The following is a 23,617-nucleotide window of genomic DNA, read 5'->3' as shown; positions in this document are numbered from 1 at the left end:
CGACCGGCAACTAGGATGCCGGTGGGACCGTTTTTTCACCGTTTTTTCTAACAGTATAGTTCTAGTCGAAACATCATCATCAGCGGATAGAATGAAGACGAGAAAATGAGCTCCTAAGAATCGGTAGATAACGACACTTTCAGGAGTTAAACAGGAGCAACATGTACAACTAGGTAATGTGCGAGTTTATTTATTTTATGACAACTTTCATAAAATTGTGGATCCTGGTAGTTAACTCGTGCGAAGCGATTCCTGTAACCATGGCGTAGCTTATATAAAACAGATTAGGAGAAATTTTAATTTTACTACAGGCAAGTAGCACTCGTGGGTATAACATGGTATAACACTCGTGGGTATAACACTCGTGGGTATAACACACGTGGTATAATACTCATGTGTATAACACTCATGTGTACATAGAGCGTCGGAGAAACTTAATTTAATGGAAGCTTGTTTCAAATTAAATTGTTTCAGATCTCGGTTTTGCATCTACGGTTCAACTCATTAATTTTTTTAAACAACCCAGTAAGAAAAAGCATAACCCCCTGGAGCCGATACTGAAGAGAGTACACTTCGTGCGGTTTTTCTATCTATTTTTGGTCGCTTTAGGCAATTAAAAAAGTATGCCAAGCAAATGAAATCATGACACTCTATCTCCCAAACGCATTATCATGAACTTCAGTTGTGGCTCCTAATAATTGATGCTTCACCATCACACGTCCACATCTCTATTCCAGCTGACTACCTTAACTTTTGCTGTTTGACGAAGCATAGATATAAGTACTAAGAAATCGCTTAAGTTTCTACCACGCACCTAGTGCATTTCTCGAGACATAAATTATCCCTTGCAATTGGACGCGTAGAAACGATTTAAGTAAATTAAGCAGACAGGAAATTTTTGGAACAAAATCCGAATGACCATGCCAGCATTCCGAATCACACATTGAAATAACTTTTTTTAAGTGAAACTTTTGAACGGAGCACGCGTTCAGCACCCTACCTCGAAATATCATCTTAACCTTAGAACTGACTTTGAAATAAAATCATTACTCTCTAGGAGTAAAAAGTGTAGAATCTAACCTAAACTTGTTTTTTCTTTCACAGCCTCCGTAGCTAACATTTTAAAAATGATTATCAGTGTTGGTAATTCCGTTTTAGAAAATTTCAGTAGATGTCAAAAATCTATTCATTTTCTTTTAAATTGGATTTCTGACTGAATTTCGTGTCTGCCTGAAAGTTCCACTTAGGCTTGCCACCCAGTGGATTGGACCCACCCCAGTGGACCCACCCCAGCCGATCTTAATGATCGGCTTTAACAAGTTGTCTGCAGAAGGGGGGCTAAAAGTGCGTGGACGATGCTTCGTGTAAAAAGTCTAGGGATTGATCGCTTAACTTTTCACCGCCTCGAAGGATATTCACAGATTGGAGCTAGAGGCGGCTGAACTGGACTCATAGGGGGGCACTGATAGAATATAAGGGAACGGTAGGAGCTAGCGCCAGTAAAATATTGATAATGCTTATAAGTGCCTACTGAGCGGCAATTATTTATAGAACTATGAAATATGTCGTATATTTTTGATGAGAGCTTCTTCGATCATTACCGAGCGTATATATCTTTACATCGTCATCTTTGGTTCTTAAAAAATAATTTCAGGCAATGATATTTTTTAATTTAAAATTTTACAATTTTTTAATTATATTTGTTATTTATGTTTGGCATATTGGTCTTCTGTACATATTTCACAAATTTATTAATCTACCATTTTCCTGATCTTGCTTACATCAGTGCAGAGTAATGCAACCTCAATAGATCAATGGAAGAAACTTTTTCAGCTCAACATCCTCACTTTGACTTAATGTTAAACGAAAAAAGATTTTAAATTCGCGATTAGATTCATATCATTAGTATAGCTTTTATCGTATGTATTTAATTCACAGCCCATGACGTTTATGTTTCGTGCTTAAATAATTTGTGGCGAATCCCAGACAGAGTAATTCAATTTCAACTTTGCATTTTATTTTCATGGTCAAAAATATTTTCTGTTGGTATCACACTTACGCAAGGAATGAACTTCAGCGTCCGCTTGAGTCCCTGAATTATTTCGGGCCTGCCTCCTTCCCGAACTTATTTCAGAATTTCATAATGGCGAGATTCAATCGGAGCAATGGCAGGATTCAAATTTTGATATATGACTCCGGCTCCGACTCCGATATTTGGATATCAGACTCCGACTCCGACAATTATTGGATATCAGACTCTTTGGATTCAAGTTCAGACGGTGCGCTTCCACGAGATATTTTGAGTTCGCTGATCGCGTTTAAACTTCATGCCGGAAGTGAATTTGTTGGAAACAAATGCGCAGTTTGCCTGGAAGACATGTTGCACCACTGCAAAGTACTGAAGCTCACGTGCAATCACGTATTTCACGAAGGCTGTCTCTTGCCGTGGTTTGAGAGTAGGTCAACTTGCCCCATGTGCAGAAGCGAGGTGGAGATGCAGCGCAGTGGAGATCCTGATACTTCATTACAGAGGAATACAGATGAAGAATGTAATAATGAAGAGGAAATCGAGAATACAGACGTCTCGACGAATGCGGACTGCGATCTTGAAGATGAAATTCATCTATCATGGAAGCGGAGAAGATTAGATTGAAATGCTTGTTGATGTGTGAATCTGATACACCCATAGCGTGGGTATGGATTTGAGAAAAATTTCTACTAATTCTGAGCACTTATCAATAAATCAGTATCGTTTCAGTCAGCCCAGTGCATCCGTCAAGTAATTAATCAGTGGGGATATTCTGCCAAGAAAAGAAGCGAACATTTTTTTAGCTGTGAAGAAGTTTTAAATTGATCAACAAAGAAATATCCATGAAATTCAACTCCACGAAATTTAAGATTAAAAGGTCCATCGTAAAGCAGAGGTAGAAGCGTTAAATAATTGAAGTAGAGCTGCAAGTGCTGAGGTGGTATGGGAGAGATGAATCTATCTAAATGTGACACCGAGGACAATGTTAATGAAGACGTAGATGGCATTGTGTGGCCTTATTAATATTAGACGTTTGTATTAAGCCTGAACTTGGGGTCCCAACACAAGTTCTTCAGGCCTATGCAGATCAGCCTACGTGATGGTCGAGGTCGTGCTGCAGCCTCCTGTTTGAATTTACCTTTAATCGTTACTGAATTCAAATTATTTTATGTCAGTCAATTCATTTGTCTGGAAAAATATATATTTGTGAATTGTGGCTTCTTAAAATTTTTGTAGAACTTCTAATTAATTTAGGGTAAATTTTTTATTTCTGAATTTTAGAATATTATTGAGACATACATATTATGCTGAATTGAATTGTATTTCCTGATCATGAAACCAACAGAAAGATAAAGGCCCAACTTCAAGTGTCAAACAGATGTTAATTCAATATCATTATTCATTTCAGTGGCCTCGTTGTTTCTTAATGCGTTCGACCACTTGCTTCTAATTTACCTCAAAATATTCATGGAATGAAAGCCGTTGTAAACTAAGTTTCTTTGGATATTTGATTCATCTAAACAGAATATTTTTTGACAATCGAAATTAATGTGTTCTACAAATATATTAGTAAAAGATCTTGAAGTTTCATAATTGTTGTTCTTAATACTTGCAGCTCAGCTTCGCTCATGAATGCACTCCTGAAATTAAAACCTCTCGCATCCTAGCTTTTCATTTTATCCTCACTTACATTATTAGAAAAAACGGTGAAAAAACGGTCCCACCGGCATTCTAGTGGCCGGTTGCCCCGTGAAAATAAACTGTTTCGCCGTTATCATCAGATGTTTTACGGATTTCTAGTGTAAAATTAGAATAAAAACGGCGACACGGTGTTTCTTTTCACGTTCCGACCGGCCACTGAAACGCCGGTAATACCGTTAACGGTAATTTTTCTAACAGTGTACATGCTGGAATTGACTCATTCAATTCAGCCAACATTTCGTTTTGTTCATAACCAACATTATGCCAACATAAAATTAACATCACGTATACATTCTGCTTCCAATAATGTATGGTGTGTACGATCAAGATAACACTTTAAATTAAATTCAAATATTAAGATCAAATATTTTCTCGGAATTTTCATCTTTTTCTGTTATTAAAAAGTTATAAAGATGGCATCCATGCAGGAGTCTCTTGCCTGTGACAATTAAGCGTACAAAAAAGTTAATTTCTATTCTCGATTTAATCCTGGGCCTGTACTTTCAAAAAAAGTTAAGAGATCGTAAGTTCATCAGCCAATCATTGACGGCCTTTCAAGCAAAGTCCACCAATCATAGACAAGAAAATAGTGCGTAAGTACCTACGTTCACTTAGCGAGTTTTGAAAGTATGGCCCCAGAAAGAGATGAGGAATAGCGATTTTGAGTACAAGACTCTATTACAAAAGGAGGGATTAAACTTGTGAGTGTCAAGCGTTGGTGTTAGACGAGGGAGAGCCCTTGGGTGTACCAAACTTCTGCATGATGAATGGGTAGCTAAGCTGAGAAAATTTACCCCCCACCTGTAACTGAGTGGGGCCCGGAAATAAATCACGTTACGTGCGTACTGCTACCATTAATTGCGAAAATATTGTTGTTATAACTAACTTGGGTACAAAGAGTAATATCATACATTACAAATTATCGTTATTATTATTAAAGCTGTGGGTTCAAAGTGAGTCAGAGAAACTAACTTCTATGAGAGGTTGATACAAACGAAATTATTATTTCAGATCTTGGCATGACTTTATTTGGCTTTTAAAGATCAACTCATCATTTTTTCCCTGCCGCTAAAAATTTGAAATAACCAGTGAAAAAGAAGTTGCCCCTAGCAGAATGTTATTACAACTCCTACCTAATTAACTGCCTAGTTTATAACATAACAATGTATGACTCGACGACGAACGCTTGCCACTGTCACATCAGTGAATTATAGTGACTGCCTGTGAATTATAATGAATGTCAGTGAATTATAATGACTGCCAGTGAATTATAATGACTGCCAGTGAATTATAATGACTGCCAGTTAATTATAATGACTGCCAGTGAATTATAATGACTGTCAGTGGCGGGAGTAACACAATTACGGCCTCCACCTCCTCGGTCGCCTCACCATCCAGCTCCCTATTTTCACTTCTGCTCGAATGGTGAATTAAGTAAGTAGAAAAATGTAAGTTTACGCAAGGCTTTCTTAATAACACTCGTGATGCGGAGTTTTACATTTTGGAAGATCAATTGGATGTATGGAAATAGATACATAAATTGAAAATACAACGATTTTTTGGGATAAGAATCGAATAACACTGCGCTAATTCAAATCATTTAACATAATGAAAAATTCGTTTGGTCAAGAAAAACTTTCGAACGAACCATGAGCTCAACATCCTGTCACGAAATATCGCCTTATTCTTCGGGCTTCCTTGCCTTATAAATAAAATAATTACACAAAACATTTCTGTATCTAACCTAAGGCATTGTGGTTATACAACCACAATAGTGTACTATAGAAATTGTTTATCAGTGTTTCAGTATTAAATTATAATATTACAAATTAGGGCAATTTCGTTAAAATGAGATTTGTAACTTACTAATTCGTGTCTGTAGATATATGCATAACGTCCGTACTTGAATAACTAGCTTCAAGAATTCCACGTTCCTAAATGTAGTTTGCATTCTACGTTGTACTACAAACTTGCATGCCTATATCTTTCTACTGAAGTCTGCTGACAATCTTGCATCTCGTTTCAATTCCTTCCTGAACCAAGAACTCTTAGTCGCGTCAGCACTCTTCAGAACCTGCATTACTTCAGTGTCTACATTGGAGTCTGACTTAGGCTTGCGATGAGCCTCGGGCCATACTTTCAAAACTCGCTAAGTGAACGTAAGTACTTACGCTCTATTTTCTTGTCTATGATTATTGAATTTTGCTTGAAAGGCCGTCAATGACTGGCTGATGAACTTACGATCTCTTAACTTTTTTTGAAAGTATAGGCCCTCATGATGATCGACCATCACAATTTGCTTGCGGGAGGCGGCACAAGCGCGTTGAAGATCGCTGCGTAAAAAGTCTACGGAACAATGTTTAACTTTTACTTGAAACCTATGCACAGATTATGGAGTCTAAGGCGGCTGACCTGAGACTACTAATGAACACTTGCAGAATATAAAGAGAAGGAGAGAACTGACGGCAGTTAAAAATTAGGGATAATAAGTGACGACTGACTGCCGAGTTTTAAATGTGTTGTACAAAATTAAATTCTATTATAAAATTTAACCCGTCATTTTTTGGAAGAACTGTACCTAAAGTTAAATGAAATTTCAGAATATGAAACAGAATGTCAATTAAATTAAACATTAAGAATATGAAACAGAATTAAGATAAATCAGATACTGGTTCTTCTAGAAGTCAAATCCTATTTGTAAATACAAGTTAATTCGGCTTTTACTATTTCTCTAAATTTCTCCGGTCAAGAACATAAATTTTGTTAAGCGTAAAATCAATCAAGCCTGGCTATTATTTAGGCCTAATTCAGTAAGAAAACTTCAACTTACTATTCTAAACCACACATTCATCAAAATAAATAATAACAGCAGATTTGTTGAGGTTTTGTTAATGATTTGATTCTGTTCAGAAAAAATACCTTCACTATTTATCATAATATACAACAAATACATCATATAATAATGCGCTCCACCTTTAGTGTTTTTGTGAAAGACGAGTATTAAAAAACTCATGCCGTGTATTATGAAATGTACTAGACTAAGCGAGTGCAATCTTAGTTGCAGTTGCCCTCTTCAGGCTAAAGGCTTGGATTATATCAGTTGCAAGTTCATTTCGACCTTTCTTTTTATGGGGATTTTCTCACTAACTCTTGGGCTCGAGATCACTGAACGTGAATATTTCACGATTAATGCGACTTTTTTCACTATTTTGTGTAAGCTAGCTTACACATTTTGTATTTATTTTGTGTAAGCTAGCTTACACAAAAGCCAGCACACTAGCTTTTTCTCTTGTGTAAGTCATTTATTCCCCGATAATAATCGTACATACTCGTAGTAGAGTTTTTCTTCTGTGTAAGAGCAGACGCAACAAGAGTTTAGACGAGGTGGTGAGACGAAGGTACTTTTTCGTGAGAACTTAATTCGAATTTATTGACTACTAATACGTTCTTTATACTAATCTGAACCTTCCCATTACAATGAATTGTTCTACTTTTTGATGCGATCAGTAGTGTACGACGGTATTAAACTATCAAATTTGGATTCGGAGTGTTTCAAATAGAAAGACACATATTATATAGAACTGCATTTTGGCTGCAAAAATATTACATGAATTAAATAAGGATTCAAGTCAACGAATTCAAATAAATGAATCATATAGTGTTACAGACAAGCTATACCAATGAATATACATACAGGGTTGTTATTCGATGATGTAACAGTTAACTATTTAGCAGGAAAATGAGAATCGTTGAGCTTTTCTTGCTGTATTTTAATTGTCAAATATTAATCATGGAAATTTTATCAATGCTGCATTATAATCAAGGTATCCATGCTATATTATTGACTCGGTCGACTATCCATGATGTCGGCAGGACGGCTGCCTCACTGCTTGGTGAAGGTGCGCTTCGTGGTGACGCCATCGTAAGTCATGGTCTGTGACGCACAGAAATTCAAAATTTAGTAAAAATGAAAGCAAATAATTGAGAAACGATATAATTAAAATTATTTTTCAGTTTCAGAAGGAAATTAATATATTTTATTTTAATATATATATTTATATTTTAAAATATAAATGAAATGTTTCAGCTCCACGTAAAATTTATAGCTGATAATATCGTATTAGTACAACTATAAATTAAACTGAACTTCGGATTCTACGCAAGATGGGTGGCCGAAAATGACCATTCACTGAATAAGATGAACATTTATTAAATGCATTGTCATTGAGCTAGTAAAGGAACAAAATTATTGATGTTACAGCTTGTATACAACAATTTGTTCATGTCGACCCCAATAAATCAGACTAAATCTTTATCAGGGGAACTTCAATAATTTGTCTTGGTGCCCTGACGTGCCATGAATCCCAGTAACTTCAGGTGAAAAATAATCAATATGCAATTTTCATTTAAAAATTTATGACCTAATCAGTAACAACTCACCCTGGTCAAGGTTGAACCGTCGATGTCAGCTGAGATCTGACCAGTTTTGCCTTCCAGCGTAAGGGTTCCAGAGTATCCGGACGAAGTCTTCGAAACGTTAACCTGAAAAGCAATAAATATTGTAAAATAATAATTAAAACCAACGATGGTTTTGCATAATACTTCGCTTATGCTCCCGTTAATTTATTTTTATTCTAATTTAGTTTCCGTAATCGACGTTATGGAAAAATACATTAGAGTTACTCGTTTATGACCTCAACGATATCATTGTTAATTGGTATCACAACGATGCAAGAAGTTATTATGTATATATTTTTACTAAATTTCTTATTTTGTTTTGCAATTATTTTATCGCATACAAAAATACTGTTCTATAAACCTTCAACATAAACGTTAATTTAAGTTACCAGCCCTCTTGAATATGCACTAGAAAATAATTATTATTATTATACGAAGCATTTATCGTGGCGTCTGGTTCAGACGAACTTCGTGGGCACGTCACAAATAAATTAATAGCAAACGAAACAATACCATTGACGACAGTTACTGCATTCTTTAGACAAGTGTTTATCAATTGAGACTTATCGTAATTACCTATAGGTGCACCGGTAATAATTATTAATTATGCATATGGTGCACCGGTAATAATTATTAATTATGCATATGGTGCACCGGTAATAATTACTAATTACTTCTATGGTGCACCGGTAATAATTACTAATTATGCATATGTTGCACCAGTAACCCGAACTCACCGTGAACTTCCTGCCGGCAAGTTCGGCGGGCGAGTCCTGGCCGTAGGTGATGACGTTGGTAGCAGACTGGTCGCCAGCGCTGGTCGTGATGGTCACGCCGGTGGCAGACTCAACGATGTCCAGGGTGGGCTTAGCGGCGCTCGCCTTCTTGATCGCTTCATCACACGCGCCTGATGGTGTGATGCACGGTTAGTGTAATTGGGATGAGGTGTAATGGGGACGACACAGGTGTAATTTGGTGACAACAGGTGTAATTGGGATGACAACAGGTGTAATTGGACGACAAGAGGTGTAATGGGGACGACACAGGTGTAATTGGGATGAGGTGTAATTGGAATGAGGTGTAATTGGGATGGCACAGGTGTAATTGGGGTGACAAGAGGTGTAATTGGGATGACACAGGTGTAATTGGGGTTATAACAGGTGTAATTGGGATGAAAACAGGCGTAATTGGGTGACAATAGGTGTAATTGGGATGACAACAGGTGTAATTGGGATGATACAGGTGTAATTGGGATGACACAGGCGTAATTGGGTGACAATAGGTGTAATTGGGATGACAACAGGTGTAATTGGGATGATACAGGTGTAATTGGGATGATACATGTGTAATAGGGTGACACAGGTGTACTAGGGATGATAACAGGTGTAATTGGGTGACAAGAGGTGTAATGGGGATGACACCGGTGTAATTGGGATGGCACAGGCGTAATTGGGTGATGACAACAGGTGTAATTGGGATGAGGTGTAATGGGGAAGACACAGGTGTAATTGGGATGACACAGGTGTAATTGGGATGAGGTGTAATGGGGATGACACATGTGTAATTGGGATGACACAGGTGTAATTGGGTGAAAACAGGTGTAATTGGGATGACACAGACATTACATATGATGGTTGTGGGCCTGATATATTGCATTCTTGAAGCGCCTGCAAGTCGTTGGACTATAAGACGCCATTAAAGTCTCGAGATTAGTCAATTTTTTTAAATTGAGTTCGCGCACAAATTAAAAGTCAGAGATAAACGCTTAATTTAGAATAATTTATTCAATTGTTCTCACTAAAGAAAATTGTCGCACACGCTCGAATTAATATATTACGTGTCAAATATAGGACGATTCTCATTAATTAAGTGAGGTTTCTAATATATTTAAAGTAGATGTCGAATATATTAATTGGTACAACGTAAAAACAAATTTGAATTTTCTCACATCCATCCGAGACAGTAGTGTAACTAATAATCGACATTTGTTATCATCATTTCATATCAGAATTATTTCCTATATTTATACCATAAAGCTTGAAAAAATTAGCTGGCTCTATACACATCGAATATACCACAGTACTCAAGAAGCAACATGAATCAACGTACAATATAATTGTCGTATGCGTCACTCACCTCCAGCCTTCAAAAAAGCTTCATAGTTGTCGCTGGCAGAGAGAACGAATTTCCCGGTCATAGCCATGGCGGAGAATTCTTTTTTAATTTTAATAACAATAACTATACTCAATACCAAAGAATGAAGCTAACGCCTTGAGGTACCTGCTTATATAGCCCGTCGAGTTTATGGCAAGCCGGCGCAGGAAGGAGGGATTACGTTAAAAAGTTTATTGATTGAGGGTCCAATAAACCAAGGCGATAAGTGACTCAACAGTAAGCGTTATCATGCGTGGTGAGTGTTCGTTATTAAAGCTTGAAATTAGATATATATTTAGCCTCTAAATTCACAAAAGTTGCAACTTCAAAGAAAGCAGTTTTCTCAATGAAGTTTATTCTTTATTGATGTTCTACACAGCAAAGTCCTGTTATTTTTTGATCAACTTAATTATTTTTATAATATCAATACTGGCAGAAATTACATATTAAATATTTAGATGTGTTAAGTAATCCTGCAAGAAATATCGCGCTGACTTGATCGCTTCTCAAACCGTTCAATGCAAGGCTTGTTCATTTATTTTTTGATACTTTATAGAACACATTCCAAAATGTGTTGTTGCGAAAGATTACAGATTGTGAGTGATTCTGTGAGGTTAGGTGCCCCAAAAATTCATCTGTCAAGCATAATTCCGAAATCGGATGCCGTTGTAGCCTATCAAATTCGATTATTATTTAATATTATTATTGCTTTGTTTTTGTTCTTTAAATCAGGAATGGTGCGAGAAAATTATTAAGTTAAAAAAACTGAAAACAGGTTAGAACAATTGGGAAAGTAATTTTTCGTGCGCACAAGGTTTTAAAACGTAAACTTGATATTTTGTCGCAGAAACTGATCTACGGTGAAATTTTTCTTTGGGTCATATTTTTGTACTGTTAATGAATGCCGAAAAATCAGCCTGAAAAAATTTGTCAGAAACTATATAATATAAAAAGTAACCAGTCAATGAATAGGACACAGATCCAAAAAGATCAACAAAATGAGATGTTACTGTTATCAGATCTAGCAAATTTAAGAGGCTTTCTTACGGAAATTCGAGCTATATCGTTCCAACTCCAGCAAACTTCTCTCCGACACTGTTCTAAATTTTTGCCCTTAAAGACACATTTTTATTTACTAAAAAGAAAATTTAAAAAAACTTGGCTTCGAATAATTTATTGTTTAATTAACAATCTTTTATCAGTTCCATCACACATTATAGATCTTTAATGAAACGAAAGTTTCGAAGGCGTTAAAATTATGAAAATTATATTATGTAAAACACTGAATGTCAAAATTGCTCTATTCAATTGTTTTTTCGCATTTATGCCATCAAAATATTCCAACTCTCGCATTCCAGCCATCATTTTACTTTAATACTTAACGGCATCACCGAACATTCAATATCCAATTATGGCTGATTAAGTTGAGACAATCAGATAAATATTTACCTGGCCTTTTACACTCGGGTGTTTTTTAACAAATTAGGCAAGTATAATAGAGTCCGCATAAAATTATTCAAAATAATCTTGGGTGTGTTTCTTAATATACACGTTATTTGCGGCTCCACTATTTACACATTAGGATTACGAGAACAAGGTGGTGGTCACCGTTACAAAAAAGTCAAAAGAAGTCAGACAATTTACTATTTTTGAATTTATTCACATTTTAAACCATAATATTCTCCAACTCGCTTGTAGAGTTGGAGAGCTTGTAGAGCTCGGTATTCTCCAACTCACTTGTAGAGCTTGTAAAATATCAATCATCGTTGAGTTAATTAAAAAGGGCGACGTGGTATGCGGCTAGGCGAGGGTCGCCATCCCTCAAACAGAGGGAACAATTCCTGCCATGAAGAAAGGCGGGTACGTAGAGCTCGATCATTGCCTGAGGGAGATTAGCAAAACTTGATGAACATATGAATGCAGGTGAAATAAAAAAAATTGTATGTGTTAATTTTTTTAAACGTAGAATTAAAGATCGTAAAGGAAGCTTTATGGGGTGCAAAAATCTTGTCCTCCAATTCACGGGTTCAGTTAATAAGACCGCGGCCCATGTTCAATTTTTTTCAAATGACGTGGAAAAGAAAAACGTCTCTGGGAAGAAAAATATATATGAGTATTCGTAATTTTATCGAAACAAAGCCTTATAATGTCGTTAAGCTTGCTCTAGGAAGCAGGATCACTTGAATTTATTCATCAAAATGCTCGCGAAATGAACTAAACTCAACTTTTTTCAAATCAAGATATCTACAATTACCTTAACTTAGACTGCTGAAATTAATTATTATTCACACTGCAGGTGCAGTTAAGTTCAAGTATCAATAAGACACGTGCTTTCTCAGTCATTTTTGATGCGTCATGTTTTATGATTTGATGGCACCATATAATATTCTGAGCGCAGGAACAAATTTATTAAATTCAAGAGGCGCGCCGACAGTAGCATGATTTGTACGAAGTAACAGCTCGTCATGTAGTTAACTCTTATCAACCTAACGTATCTGGGGGCCTGTTATAAAAGCTTGTGTTTTATGAGTATGAAGTTTATGAAAGCTTAACAAATGATGAATTCTTTTTGTGGCGTGATCTCAGTTTATTGTTCAAGAAATCGCGCCCATAATAAAAACATATAACGATCGCCGCACTTGCTTTAGAGTAGAAACTACTTTACGTTTTAGTTTAATATATACATACAATACATCTGCAACTACGTTCAGATGAGACTTTTATTTTAACGGGAATATCTGAACATAACATCCAGCCATTAATACAAAGATAATATAAACATCTTCGTAAACAATGAGCATTCTTCGCATTTATTTTTATTTATTCACTAATTTCTACTGTACAGCGAGTGCAGTAATCGTTATATGTATTCATGGTGCGATTACGTGAAAAATAAACTGAGATAGTGCATGCTCAGACAAAAAGAATTCAGTATTGGTTAAGCTTTCATAAACTTTTTACTCATAAAACACAAGCTTTATGAGTAAGAAGAATGAGAGAATATGAAACTAAATTATCATTAGTTTCTAATTATACAAGAAACCGACGACAATAAAACTGGACGTACCAATCAGTGCATTGGGAACACTAGCTTCTCAGTGTACTAATTATCAATATGTTAACACATGTGGTCAAATAAAAATCGAATGTATGATTTCAACTCAATAACTTAATAACTCTCAATATTTTGACTATCTTCGTCATTTTTAATATGTGAAAATTTGTAATAAATGCGTGTTCACAGAATGAGCCAAAAAATACATTAAATTTCATATCAGAAAACCATTCGGCAAAATCTAAACAGAAGAAGCTTGAAGGATCCATCGAACATCATGAAAAGACTTGTAAAAGACATCATACATAAAAAAATATAACTCAGTACTCACTGCAGTGAGTGACAGAGAGCGCATTTTCTCGTCAACGAAAACTTGAGGTCACGGACAGACAGACGGACGGACGGACAGACAGACGGACATGGCGAGCACAATAGTGCATTTATTTCCATAAATGAGAAAATGCGCTAAAAATGGTGCTTAAATGTGTCCTTTTATTCCATTACATGAAGTTAAGATAGGCTCGTATGAAAGTTCTTCATTAATCAAATGGAAAAATCAACGTAATTAAGTATTTACTTTCATATATGCAACTTTATATAATAGGACCAAGTTCTATTGCCTTCTTCTTAACTTAAATTCTAAATGAAGCTAAACCATCTAACAAAAAATTGAAACTTCCCGCACGCCCAGTTATAGTATGAATACAAACGGATTGCAGTACGAAATAGGACATTGTTGTCGACTGATCGACATACACTTTCATACTGCACATACACAAATTGTAATAAATGTTTTCCTTACTTATTATTCCGAAGACTATGAATGAATAACCCGTTGTTCAGAAAGCGAAATGATGTGTAAATTATAATGTATTTCTGCATGGTGAATTCATTAACTTATAAAACTACTAGTAAATATCAACAAAAGTTCTAGCCCAGTGTATCCTATCACCCATACTGCTCGCTAGTATGTACCAGCTAATGTTTCAAATTGATGCCCGTGATCAAATTAAACTCTTGGTGTTACGCGTTGTCAGAGAGTGAATTGCAAAACGTATGATTCTAACAATTTAATGGAAATCTTATTTTTTAGCATTCCAAAATGTTTTATTATACCATCAAACATTGTACAAAATTATTTATTTTCGTCTTACGTGGCACAAGCCACTACCATGGTTATGTAGCTATATATGTATGGTATATATGTACATATAATATATGCATAGTATTGCAATCATGCAGTCTGGCTTGACGCAGATCCGCGTTTCTAATTATATATTAGAAAGATAAATATTTACCTGGCCGACACTGTTCTAAATAATTTTTTGCCCCTGAAAACACATTTTTATTTACTAAAAAGAAAATTAAAAAAAAAACTTGGCTTCGAATAATTTATTGTTTAATTAACAATCTTTTATCAGTTCCATCACACATTATAGATCTTCAATGAAACGAAAGTTTCGAAGGCGTTAAAATTATGAAAATTATATAATGTAAAATACTGTATGTCAAAATTGCTCTATTCAATTGTTTTTTCGCATTTATGCCATCATAAAGGGACTATAAGCCGTGTTAAGCCGTGTTAAGCCGTGTTAAGCCGTGTTAAGCCGTGTTAAGCCGTGTTGAGCCGTGTTAAGCCGTGTTAAGCCGTGTTAGGCCGTGTTAAGCCGTGTAGCCGTGTTGAGCCGTGTTAAGCCGTGTTAAGCCGTGTTAAGCCGTGTTAAGCCGTGTTAAGATAAGACAAATAATATTGCTCATATGTCCTAAAATACAGATGGTCCGTAGAGCCTGCACATTTTCTGAGGCTAACAATTTCTTTTTTTTTAACAATTAACAATTGCATTGTTAGTGATGAGTCATGAGTGGTGCGTTTGGTGATCAAGCTACGAGACTAGTAACTCGACACTCTTATCATCACGTCTTATCAAGGACTGATAATATATACATATTAACTGCATTAAGTGCAACACTGCGTTAATTAGATCGATAGAGTATCATATACATCAAGCATGACTATCATGAATTAGAATACTATGGAGTAAGTCATTTGACAATAATTGCAAATGACTAATAGAATTAATATACACTTACTCAAATAATATTCAAATCAATAAATTTACGCTCAACTATAATATAAATACAAGATCTGTGCAGGTCAGTGATTAAATTATGTGCAGTTATTCCCATACTTTAATAATGTATTGGTTCAGATATTAGTCAATGACTATTTATTTATTATCGCAATGGAAGAAAAGAATGGTTGGTATAAAATGTCCGGATTTTAATTAGATGTCACAAAAATGTCTCTGATTTAGGACAAAAATATATTATTGAAGTGTAAAACGTTGTAACTGGATCAGACTCAGCATCAATTCTTGCAAAGTAGGTGGGAGAATCAAGAACAAAGCTTTTCGTCGGTAAAGTTTCACTTTTTTCACGAAAAGTTCAAGAATCGGCAACAGGCCATGGGCCTATTTTTTCAACGCCGACACTTCTATTCTATTCTATAAAGCAAATCATTGCCGAAAAATCCCTATGGCAGCAACAAGGAATACCCTTATCATGAATTATCCCGGTGCAATGGTGAGTGTTGTTCTGCAGTGGTGAGTGTTGTTCTGCAGTGGTGAGTGTTGTTCTGCAGTGGTGAGTGTTGTTTTGCAGTGGTGAGTGTTGTTCTGCAGTGGTGAGTGCTGTTCTGCAGTGGTAAGTGTTGTTCTGCAGTGGTGAGTGTTGTTCTGCAGTGGAGAGTGTTGTTCTACAGTGGAGAGTGTTGTTCTGCAGTGGTGAGTGTTGTTCTGCAGTGGTGAGTGTTGTTCTGCATTGGTGAGTGTTGTTCTGCAGTGGTGAGTGTTGTTCTGCAGTGGTGAGTGTTGTTCTGCAGTGGTGAGTGTTGTTCTGCAGTGATTAGAGCTGTTCTGCAGTGGTGAGTGTTGTTCTGCAGTGGTGCGTGCTGTTCTGCAGTGGTGAGTGTTGTTTTAAGGGCTTTATTTTTTATATTGCTCGTTATTAAATAGTAGTTATGTCACTAGATTGCTTGAATCGCAGATTCACTAGAAATTTGAAAGCGAAGAAAACGCCACAAAAATTCAGCATTTCTCTATTGAAAACGTTTCGGAGACCGTTTCGTTCTTATGACTCCAAACTTTATTAATTTTCTGACTGTATTTGTGTTCTAGATTTATCGAACTGACGATGGAGCTGGTCTCCGAAACGTTTTCAATAGAGAAATGCTGAATTTTTGTGGCGTTTTCTTCGTTTTTAAATTTCTAGTAAATAGTAGTTATGATGAGACCAGAGTTACAGGGTCAGTTATGGGGTAGGGTACAAAAGGCAGATTCTAACGTTGATGCGAGTATGTGTTGCTGTTGGTCGTTGGAATGCCTGCAGGGCGCTTCATCTTTATCAGTTAACGAAATATCATGCATTCCTACGGGCCTTCGAGGGGTGGAGCTCGATAACATTGAAGCGATTGAAACACCTCTTGCGGTACGTTTTTGAAACTATGTGAAAAAAGTAAGTTCATAATGTTTCTTCCAGGTAGAGGTTTTTATGTTGATGTCTGATAATAATTAAATTATACCAATTTCAGTGACCAGTTTCCCCATATATGCGTAAATCAACTGGAAAGCCTATGGAAAACTACATACAATCTTAGCTGGTAGGTTTGCAATCACAATTTAACACTTTGACTCCGATTGCTTCATCTTGTACTATTATTTCATTTTTTGTACTGTTTTGGGTTGCCAGACGGTCATTTTTTCCGGACAAATTCCGTGATATAGTTTTTCTCAATTGCGTTGGCCGGCTAAAATTTATGATAGGGTTACTTCCTAATTAAATTTTAAATACTGCAAAAAAAATTAATTGAGTTTAATAGCGGAACCTTTAAATAAACTAGTATATTTTGAGTTATAGGCTTTTTGGCGTTTTTTCTTCTCGGATTTGGCCGATTTTAGGCAACCTGAATTATGTACCACTACGTCCTGGAGAAATACATTTCGTGGTACGCATATGTACCACTTCGTAGTCAACGTGTTAAAATTGAAAATTCCACTTAGATTTCAGACAGTTCTGCGCAAGTCTTCATATTACTTGAGAGTTAAAGCCATCTTTTCATTTAAGAGTCCTTGGTTCCTTCATAATGTCTACGTAAATGAGGGAGTCAGTATAATGGGGTTCAGCAAAAAGGTGAGCGGTAACTGCAGTGCACGCTTCGACCAAACCGTCATCAGCGACAAAGAATAGGAGTCCGTGAATCTCCATCAGCGAGGTCGAAGTTGGGGTGATACTGCAACATAATGATGATGGGATTAACAAATGGCAAAATGACAACTAACGGCAAAGTTTGACAAATGACAACTAACTGTTGTTTGACTGTTTGACAAAACAGGTTGACAAAATGAGGTTGACAAAATGACAACTAACGGCAAAGCAAAATGACAACAAACGGCAAATGCCAAATGTGAGCAATAAGAATTTGAACATTTGAACCACTTTACACGTACACCACTTTACACCTGAGTTTATTGTTGGCACTCAGTGTGGTTATGCACTTTTATAGGAGCAAAGACATTGAAATGAGATGAAAGCAGATTGGCATGGATGCTTCATCGTGAAATAGTAAAGTAAAGTAAAGTTGAAGAATTGCTTTGAAAGAAGGTAAAGTAATTGAGTGACGGCAAAAGGCTACTACTAATAATAAAGCTTTTATCAGTGGCGTCAAATCTTGGTCTGATCAAGTTGAAATTTAAATAGTAAATACGATCGAGCTTGAGAGTTCGAATTAATTTATAACAAGAATTCAAAAGGAAAATAAAGCATAGCAGTAAACAACTCAATGAATGAAAGAAATTCGGGAACACCAAAATAAAGAAGATATCCAGCAAAGTTCAAGGAAGATATTTGAGAATTTAACTATATATTGATTATGAACGGCATTGATGAAAAATACGACGACGTTTCTGTGTCAATAGGCACTGAAGGGCTTCATGTCTCTGGAGCATCTCTACCTTTCATCATAAGTCTGTGCGAACTCTATACTTAATATTACGGACATGTTCCTAGTTTTACGCCTACAAAATCTACAAGTAAACTTACCCCAAATTGATTTTAATATTACCCCAACTTTACTTATGATAAAACCCAGTTTAGAAATTAAAAATTCAATGAACGATGGTGATTAATTGTTTCACTGCGTCTCTTTTTCCATATTGCTAGATACTCGTAGATCGCAAGATGTTTGAACATGGTTTCGTCCTTATCAATCCCATTGATCATTTTAGCTGTAATTATCTAGCTTATTTCCAAAGAGACCTCAATTGTTAACAAGGTTTAAATTTAATCAATTAGTAAAGTCAAAATCTTTTTGGTGATTACTATTAGTAAAGTCAAAATCTTTTTGGTGGCCAGTGTTGATATTTTTAACTCAGACATCCTCTAGCCAGCAAGAGCTGTGGTTGGGGAATATCAATAATCTTGCATCCGGTGTTTCTGATAGATTATGAGACCTGGCAATACCAATCTTCAGCGGGAATAATGAACGGTCTTCTTGTTTGAAATATTATGTAAGCAAAACCGACTTGCCAATTTAAGGGGCATCATGACTCGTAAATGATCTCTTTGGTCCGGGAGTCCGCTGGTAATGGAAAAGCGTTGTTCGGCACCCGTCCGCTACCTTGTTAAGTAAAATATGTTTAGTTTAATCTACGTAGCGCACTAACTTTTGCAGTCTATGCTCGGTTCTACTCACGTAACACAGTAACTTATTTAATCAGTGCCATTTCATTTTCTTTTTCCATTTAATCAGTGCCTAAATGAGATCTTCTCATTTAGACCGGTAGCTTATTAAATCTTTGCTAGGTTCTACTCAAGTAACACGGTAACTTATTTAATCTATGCTCTGTTTTATTCACGTAACACGGTTACTTATTTAATCTGTGCTAAAATCTTCTCATTTTGACCGTAAGCTTATTAAATCTTTGCTAAGTTCTACTCACGTATCATGGTAACTTATTCAATCTGTGTTCGGTTGCTATTCATGCAGCACGTTAACACTTTTAACTTTTGATACGCGATTCGCTTGGTAACTCTTCACTCAGATGCATGCGAGCTGTTACCATGCCGTGAGAGTTACCATGCAGCGAGATTTAATATGCTGCTTGACCATTCTATTGTTTCTTCGAGAAGACTTCAACAAAAATTACTGCCGTGATTATTTTCCTTCAACATTAGGTTTCACGAAATTTTTCACGATGAATGAATTTTCATCGATCAGTTCAAATTTCAAGCCTCATAAGCAAGCTAAAAATTAAACAGAAGTAACAGATAAAGACTTTGAACTTCGATTTTCTGTCATGTTCTCGTAACTGTGTTATTATAGGCGCATCAAGTGCTAGACTCTTTAATAATGATATTCTTGTCTACATTAAAAAAACGCTGAATTTTTTCACCGTTCCATCAAGAGCCTCAGTTGTGCACTTGTTTTTTACTGTCTAAGTGCAGTAAATACTTCATGACGAATTCCAAATAGTTTATGGGATACAAACACAAATTTTGTTATCTTTTTATGAAAGTATTGATGAATTTCTACTGTCCCATTACTAATAAAATCTTGAGATGGGAATCACTTTTAGTTCTATTGATGGAAGTCCAGGAGCGTGAAGCCTGTTGAGCGATCACTGCTTGGTGTAGAAGCGCTTCGCGGTGACACCCTCGATCGTCGTCGTCTATAAGAAGAAAATTATTTTTTATTTTCGAATTATTATTATTATTCTCTATTATTAATTATCTTTACTCTCGAAAATTGCTCGATATGAATTTAAAAATAAAATTTGTCTAAATTAGAGCATGTAAGTTAATAAATGTACAGTTCAATCTCAAGCGCATGATGAATAGTGTTCCCCTATTCATCATTATTTTTCTGCATAGTGCTATAATCTAATCCGCAGCATATAAGTGACAATACATTACTGGATAAAATATCTTCACGTGACATTCTTGCTCACTTGAAGCTACCGAATTTTTGCATTAGCAAGCAGTTAAAATAAGTTACTCCTGAGGCTCTTAATCGACCACCAACCATCAACATGTAACTCTGGTCTAACCGAAATCGCAACAAATAGCTCAAGGTTCACTAAGTCAATCGTGATTCGAATTTCTGATAACAAAGAAATAACCTTCAAGTCTTGATAATTTGAAGCAAAATTTGGGATGTTTATTATTCTTTATGTTAAAATATTGTACATAAGATTGTTTCCTAAAGTCCTGCTCGTTGGATTAAAAACTTTACATGAATTAGAATTGAAGTTAACCGACATTGCAACGACCGCGTCCATACGCAACGAACGCTTTAGCCACAGCCTGCCGTGTCAACCGAGTAAATTATTCATTTTTTTAGGCTGTGTAATAAAATTACGCAAAGCTTAAACAAGAACTCCAGAAACCGACTAATCCAATTGCGAATATTATCGTGAAAATTATGAGGAAAAGTTTATAGTTTATAGGAAGCAATTTTTCACAATTTTTCAATAAATTTCAAGTAATTTAGTTCACTATTATGATGCAACGAATGATGCTATGTTTCACATTCTGAGATTGAAAATTTGTGTATTAGAGCGTCGAGCATGGGCTATCAATTCATGATTATTGCTTATTATTACGAATAAACTCTACTTAGGTAGAACATAATAGAGCCTCTCAATCGCCAAAAGTTATCAAATTAGTGCAAATTTATCAATGAAACAAATAATCAAAAACACCGAATTAATTATATTAAATTACCTATACACGATAACAACTTTAGCAACGCTACGGTGATAACTAATTAATGCTACCAGTAACGGACCTGAACGAAGCCAGTAGCGTTGTTCTCGACGCTGATGGTGCCGGTCTTGGACCCGAGCTTGATGGTCCCCTTGTAGCCGTTGCTGGTAGGCTCCGCGTTCACCTGGAAAATATTATGTGATATTTTGAGACATGGAAAGTATATGTACTGAATATATACTATACTATATACTCAGTATATACTCAGTGAGATCATTTTGGGTATGCCCTTCTCTGACAAACACTATAGGGTCTTTAGTCACCACCAGTTAATCCTCAAAATATTGACCAATTACATTTCAATTTTCTTCGTTGCCTTACTGTTCAGATTTCAGTTGCTCAACATAGTTTGCCGTTCCCAAAATAAATAAAACAATATTAAAAGTGAAATGTAGAGCAACATACAAGGGATCTCTTCAAATTCATGATCCGGCATACTTCAATTTATTCATGTTCTGCTAATCACCAGCTTTGAAGATGCTATATTCATTCTGTTACTTTCTGGCAAAAACTGTCGTTACCAGGCCATTAGTTACGAATTGCATTGAGAACTGGTAATGTTTTCATCAACAGAAGGTTGATGAAGGTTTACTCTGACACCTATAAAATGTATGTAATGTACGGTCCTTACGAAGTATTTATTACTCTTAATGTAAATAATGTGTGGTCCTTACGAAGTATTTATTACTCCTAATGTAAATAATGTGTGGTCCTTACGAAGTATTTATTACTCTTAATGTAAATAATGTGTGGTCCTTACGAAGTATTTAAGACCAGCGATGTCAGCCTCGGAGTCCTGGCCGTAGGTGACGGTGTTGGAGAAGACCTTGTCACCTGACGTGGTCTTCACCGTAACGGTGTTGTCTCCCTTGGTCACCTCGAGGGTGGGCTTAGCGGCCGCCAACCTCGTGGCAGTGTCAGCGGGGATACCTGCGATGCAACAAACAATGAGATTTCTGGTTCTGTTTAGCTCCAGATCGAAATTTTATTCCATTATAACATAACATAACATATTGATCTCGGCGCTGCAGTGTAGGCCTGATGTGGCCTGTCGCCGATTCTTTTCCTTTTCGTGCCTTGTTCACAGATGATCGAAATCGTGTCATTTGACCGTATTTTTTCATGACTGACGAAAGTTTGAAATAGCTACTCGAATTTCACCGGGTCGATATGGTGCTAGGCATTTCAAATCTAAACATATATTTTTTATTATAGATTGAATTGTAATTTTGCTGCATTATTATGACTTTCAACGAACGTTTACGTCACTCAGTAGCCTGTAACGCCAGCATGCAGGGACAAAGCATTCTTTGCTTCATTATTAACAAGTGTCTTATACTAAAAATTGCAACGAATCAATATTTATGGGTCTCCCTTGCCATGTACTCATTTAGCGTAGTGTGCGCCCTAAAATTTCTATGAGGGTCATTTAAAATAACCACAAATTCTATGAATAAGGTTGACAAATGTTCAACAAGAAGCATCAATCAACTAAGTTAATTTATTAAAGTCTTGACTTTTCATCCCTAAAGAAATTTGTGTCACAGCTTTTCTACCTATCCACGATTTTGCTTTCAAATTTATTACATGTTAACTAAATAAATAAATCGAAGTTATTCAGAAATCTTAATCATTAAAATTACAGGGTAACCACGGGTTATCTCACCAGCGGCCTGAAGCCAAGCTTCGTAGTTCTCGTTGGAGCTGAGGACGAAGGTGCCGGTGACAGACATGGCTGATGTGTTGGCGCTGCGAAGTGCGACGAAAAAGTGATTAGTGTCCAGCCCGGCCACCCTTATATAGGCCGGTCCTATGGCCGGTATCTTGTCTCGACGCCCCGCGATCGCCACACATTACCGGCAATGCAAACAAATGGTCAGGAAACAGCGAGAAGGTAATTATTTACTCTACAGCTTTAAATATTTATTATTGTTAAGACCAAGGATAGAATTTTGTCTTTGTGTTTTGCTAGTGATTAGCGTATCACGCGATACAAATTTGTTTGTAGGAGATTGATCGATAATAAATTATATCTGCGACGTGTCGAAATTTTCGAATTATCGCATATGAACTCTGTCTCTTTTCGTACTAACGAAGTGACCAAAGATTTCGTGGGTTCATAGGTTGTGTTAAAGCCATGAACGAATTAAGCCACAACCATGCGTAAGTATAACTCCTTAATAACTCGTCATATGCGTGATCCAAAAGATCACAAATCAATTAAAAATCTGCTATTGGTTAATGCGATGTTCATGTTGTATAGCTTATTTCTACTGTTGGCGAACATCATAAGGATTCGCTTGATATCCTAACTGATAGCATATCGTCAGAGATTCGGGGATTTCACGTCTGCATGAGATTTATCTTCTTTGATGATATTAATCATTAAACATTTCATC

The 23,617-nt window shown here is 36.1% G+C and overlaps 2 protein-coding genes across 2 annotated transcripts; both read right to left on the bottom strand.

Moving 5' to 3' along the window:
* Window positions 1-7,479: 7,479 nt before the first annotated feature.
* Window positions 7,480-10,454, bottom strand: LOC108678488 (fatty acid binding protein 1-A, liver). Its single transcript, XM_018166935.2, has 4 exons — window positions 10,325-10,454; window positions 8,926-9,095; window positions 8,171-8,272; window positions 7,480-7,664 (listed from the first exon to the last, which is right to left on the bottom strand). The coding sequence occupies exons 1-4, from the start codon at window positions 10,389-10,391 to the stop codon at window positions 7,614-7,616; spliced, it is 390 nt and encodes a 129-aa protein (XP_018022424.1). The 5' UTR covers window positions 10,392-10,454; the 3' UTR covers window positions 7,480-7,613.
* A 9,493-nt stretch (window positions 10,455-19,947) lies between these two features.
* On the bottom strand, window positions 19,948-22,998 carry LOC108678494 (fatty acid-binding protein, liver). Its single transcript, XM_018166940.2, has 4 exons — window positions 22,885-22,998; window positions 21,979-22,148; window positions 21,241-21,342; window positions 19,948-20,122 (listed from the first exon to the last, which is right to left on the bottom strand). The coding sequence occupies exons 1-4, from the start codon at window positions 22,949-22,951 to the stop codon at window positions 20,072-20,074; spliced, it is 390 nt and encodes a 129-aa protein (XP_018022429.1). The 5' UTR covers window positions 22,952-22,998; the 3' UTR covers window positions 19,948-20,071.
* Window positions 22,999-23,617: the final 619 nt, after the last annotated feature.

Source organism: Hyalella azteca, unplaced genomic scaffold (assembly GCF_000764305.2).
Source record: "Hyalella azteca isolate HAZT.00-mixed unplaced genomic scaffold, Hazt_2.0.2 contig15682, whole genome shotgun sequence".
NCBI lineage: Eukaryota > Metazoa > Arthropoda > Malacostraca > Amphipoda > Hyalellidae > Hyalella > Hyalella azteca.
The sequence above is the reverse complement of the archived record's forward strand: the minus strand, read 5'-3'. Positions and strand labels throughout refer to the sequence as shown.

What these genes read in the sequence shown, in the direction of transcription:
- LOC108678488 (XM_018166935.2), bottom strand. Translation starts at nt 10,391, where the DNA reads ATGGCTATGACCGGGAAATTCGTTCTCTCTGCCAGCGACAACTATGAA. An exon ending in AGCTTTTTTGAAGGCTGGAG is followed by an intron (nt 9,096 to 10,324) that starts GTGAGTGACGCA and finishes TCACACCATCAG; the next exon opens with GCGCGTGTGATGAAGCGATC. An exon ending in TTGCCGGCAGGAAGTTCACG is followed by an intron (nt 8,273 to 8,925) that starts GTGAGTTCGGGT and finishes ATTGCTTTTCAG; the next exon opens with GTTAACGTTTCGAAGACTTC.
- LOC108678494 (XM_018166940.2), bottom strand. Translation starts at nt 22,951, where the DNA reads ATGTCTGTCACCGGCACCTTCGTCCTCAGCTCCAACGAGAACTACGAA. An exon ending in AGCTTGGCTTCAGGCCGCTG is followed by an intron (nt 22,149 to 22,884) that starts GTGAGATAACCC and finishes GTTGCATCGCAG; the next exon opens with GTATCCCCGCTGACACTGCC. An exon ending in TCGCTGGTCTTAAATACTTC is followed by an intron (nt 21,343 to 21,978) that starts GTAAGGACCACA and finishes AATATTTTCCAG; the next exon opens with GTGAACGCGGAGCCTACCAG.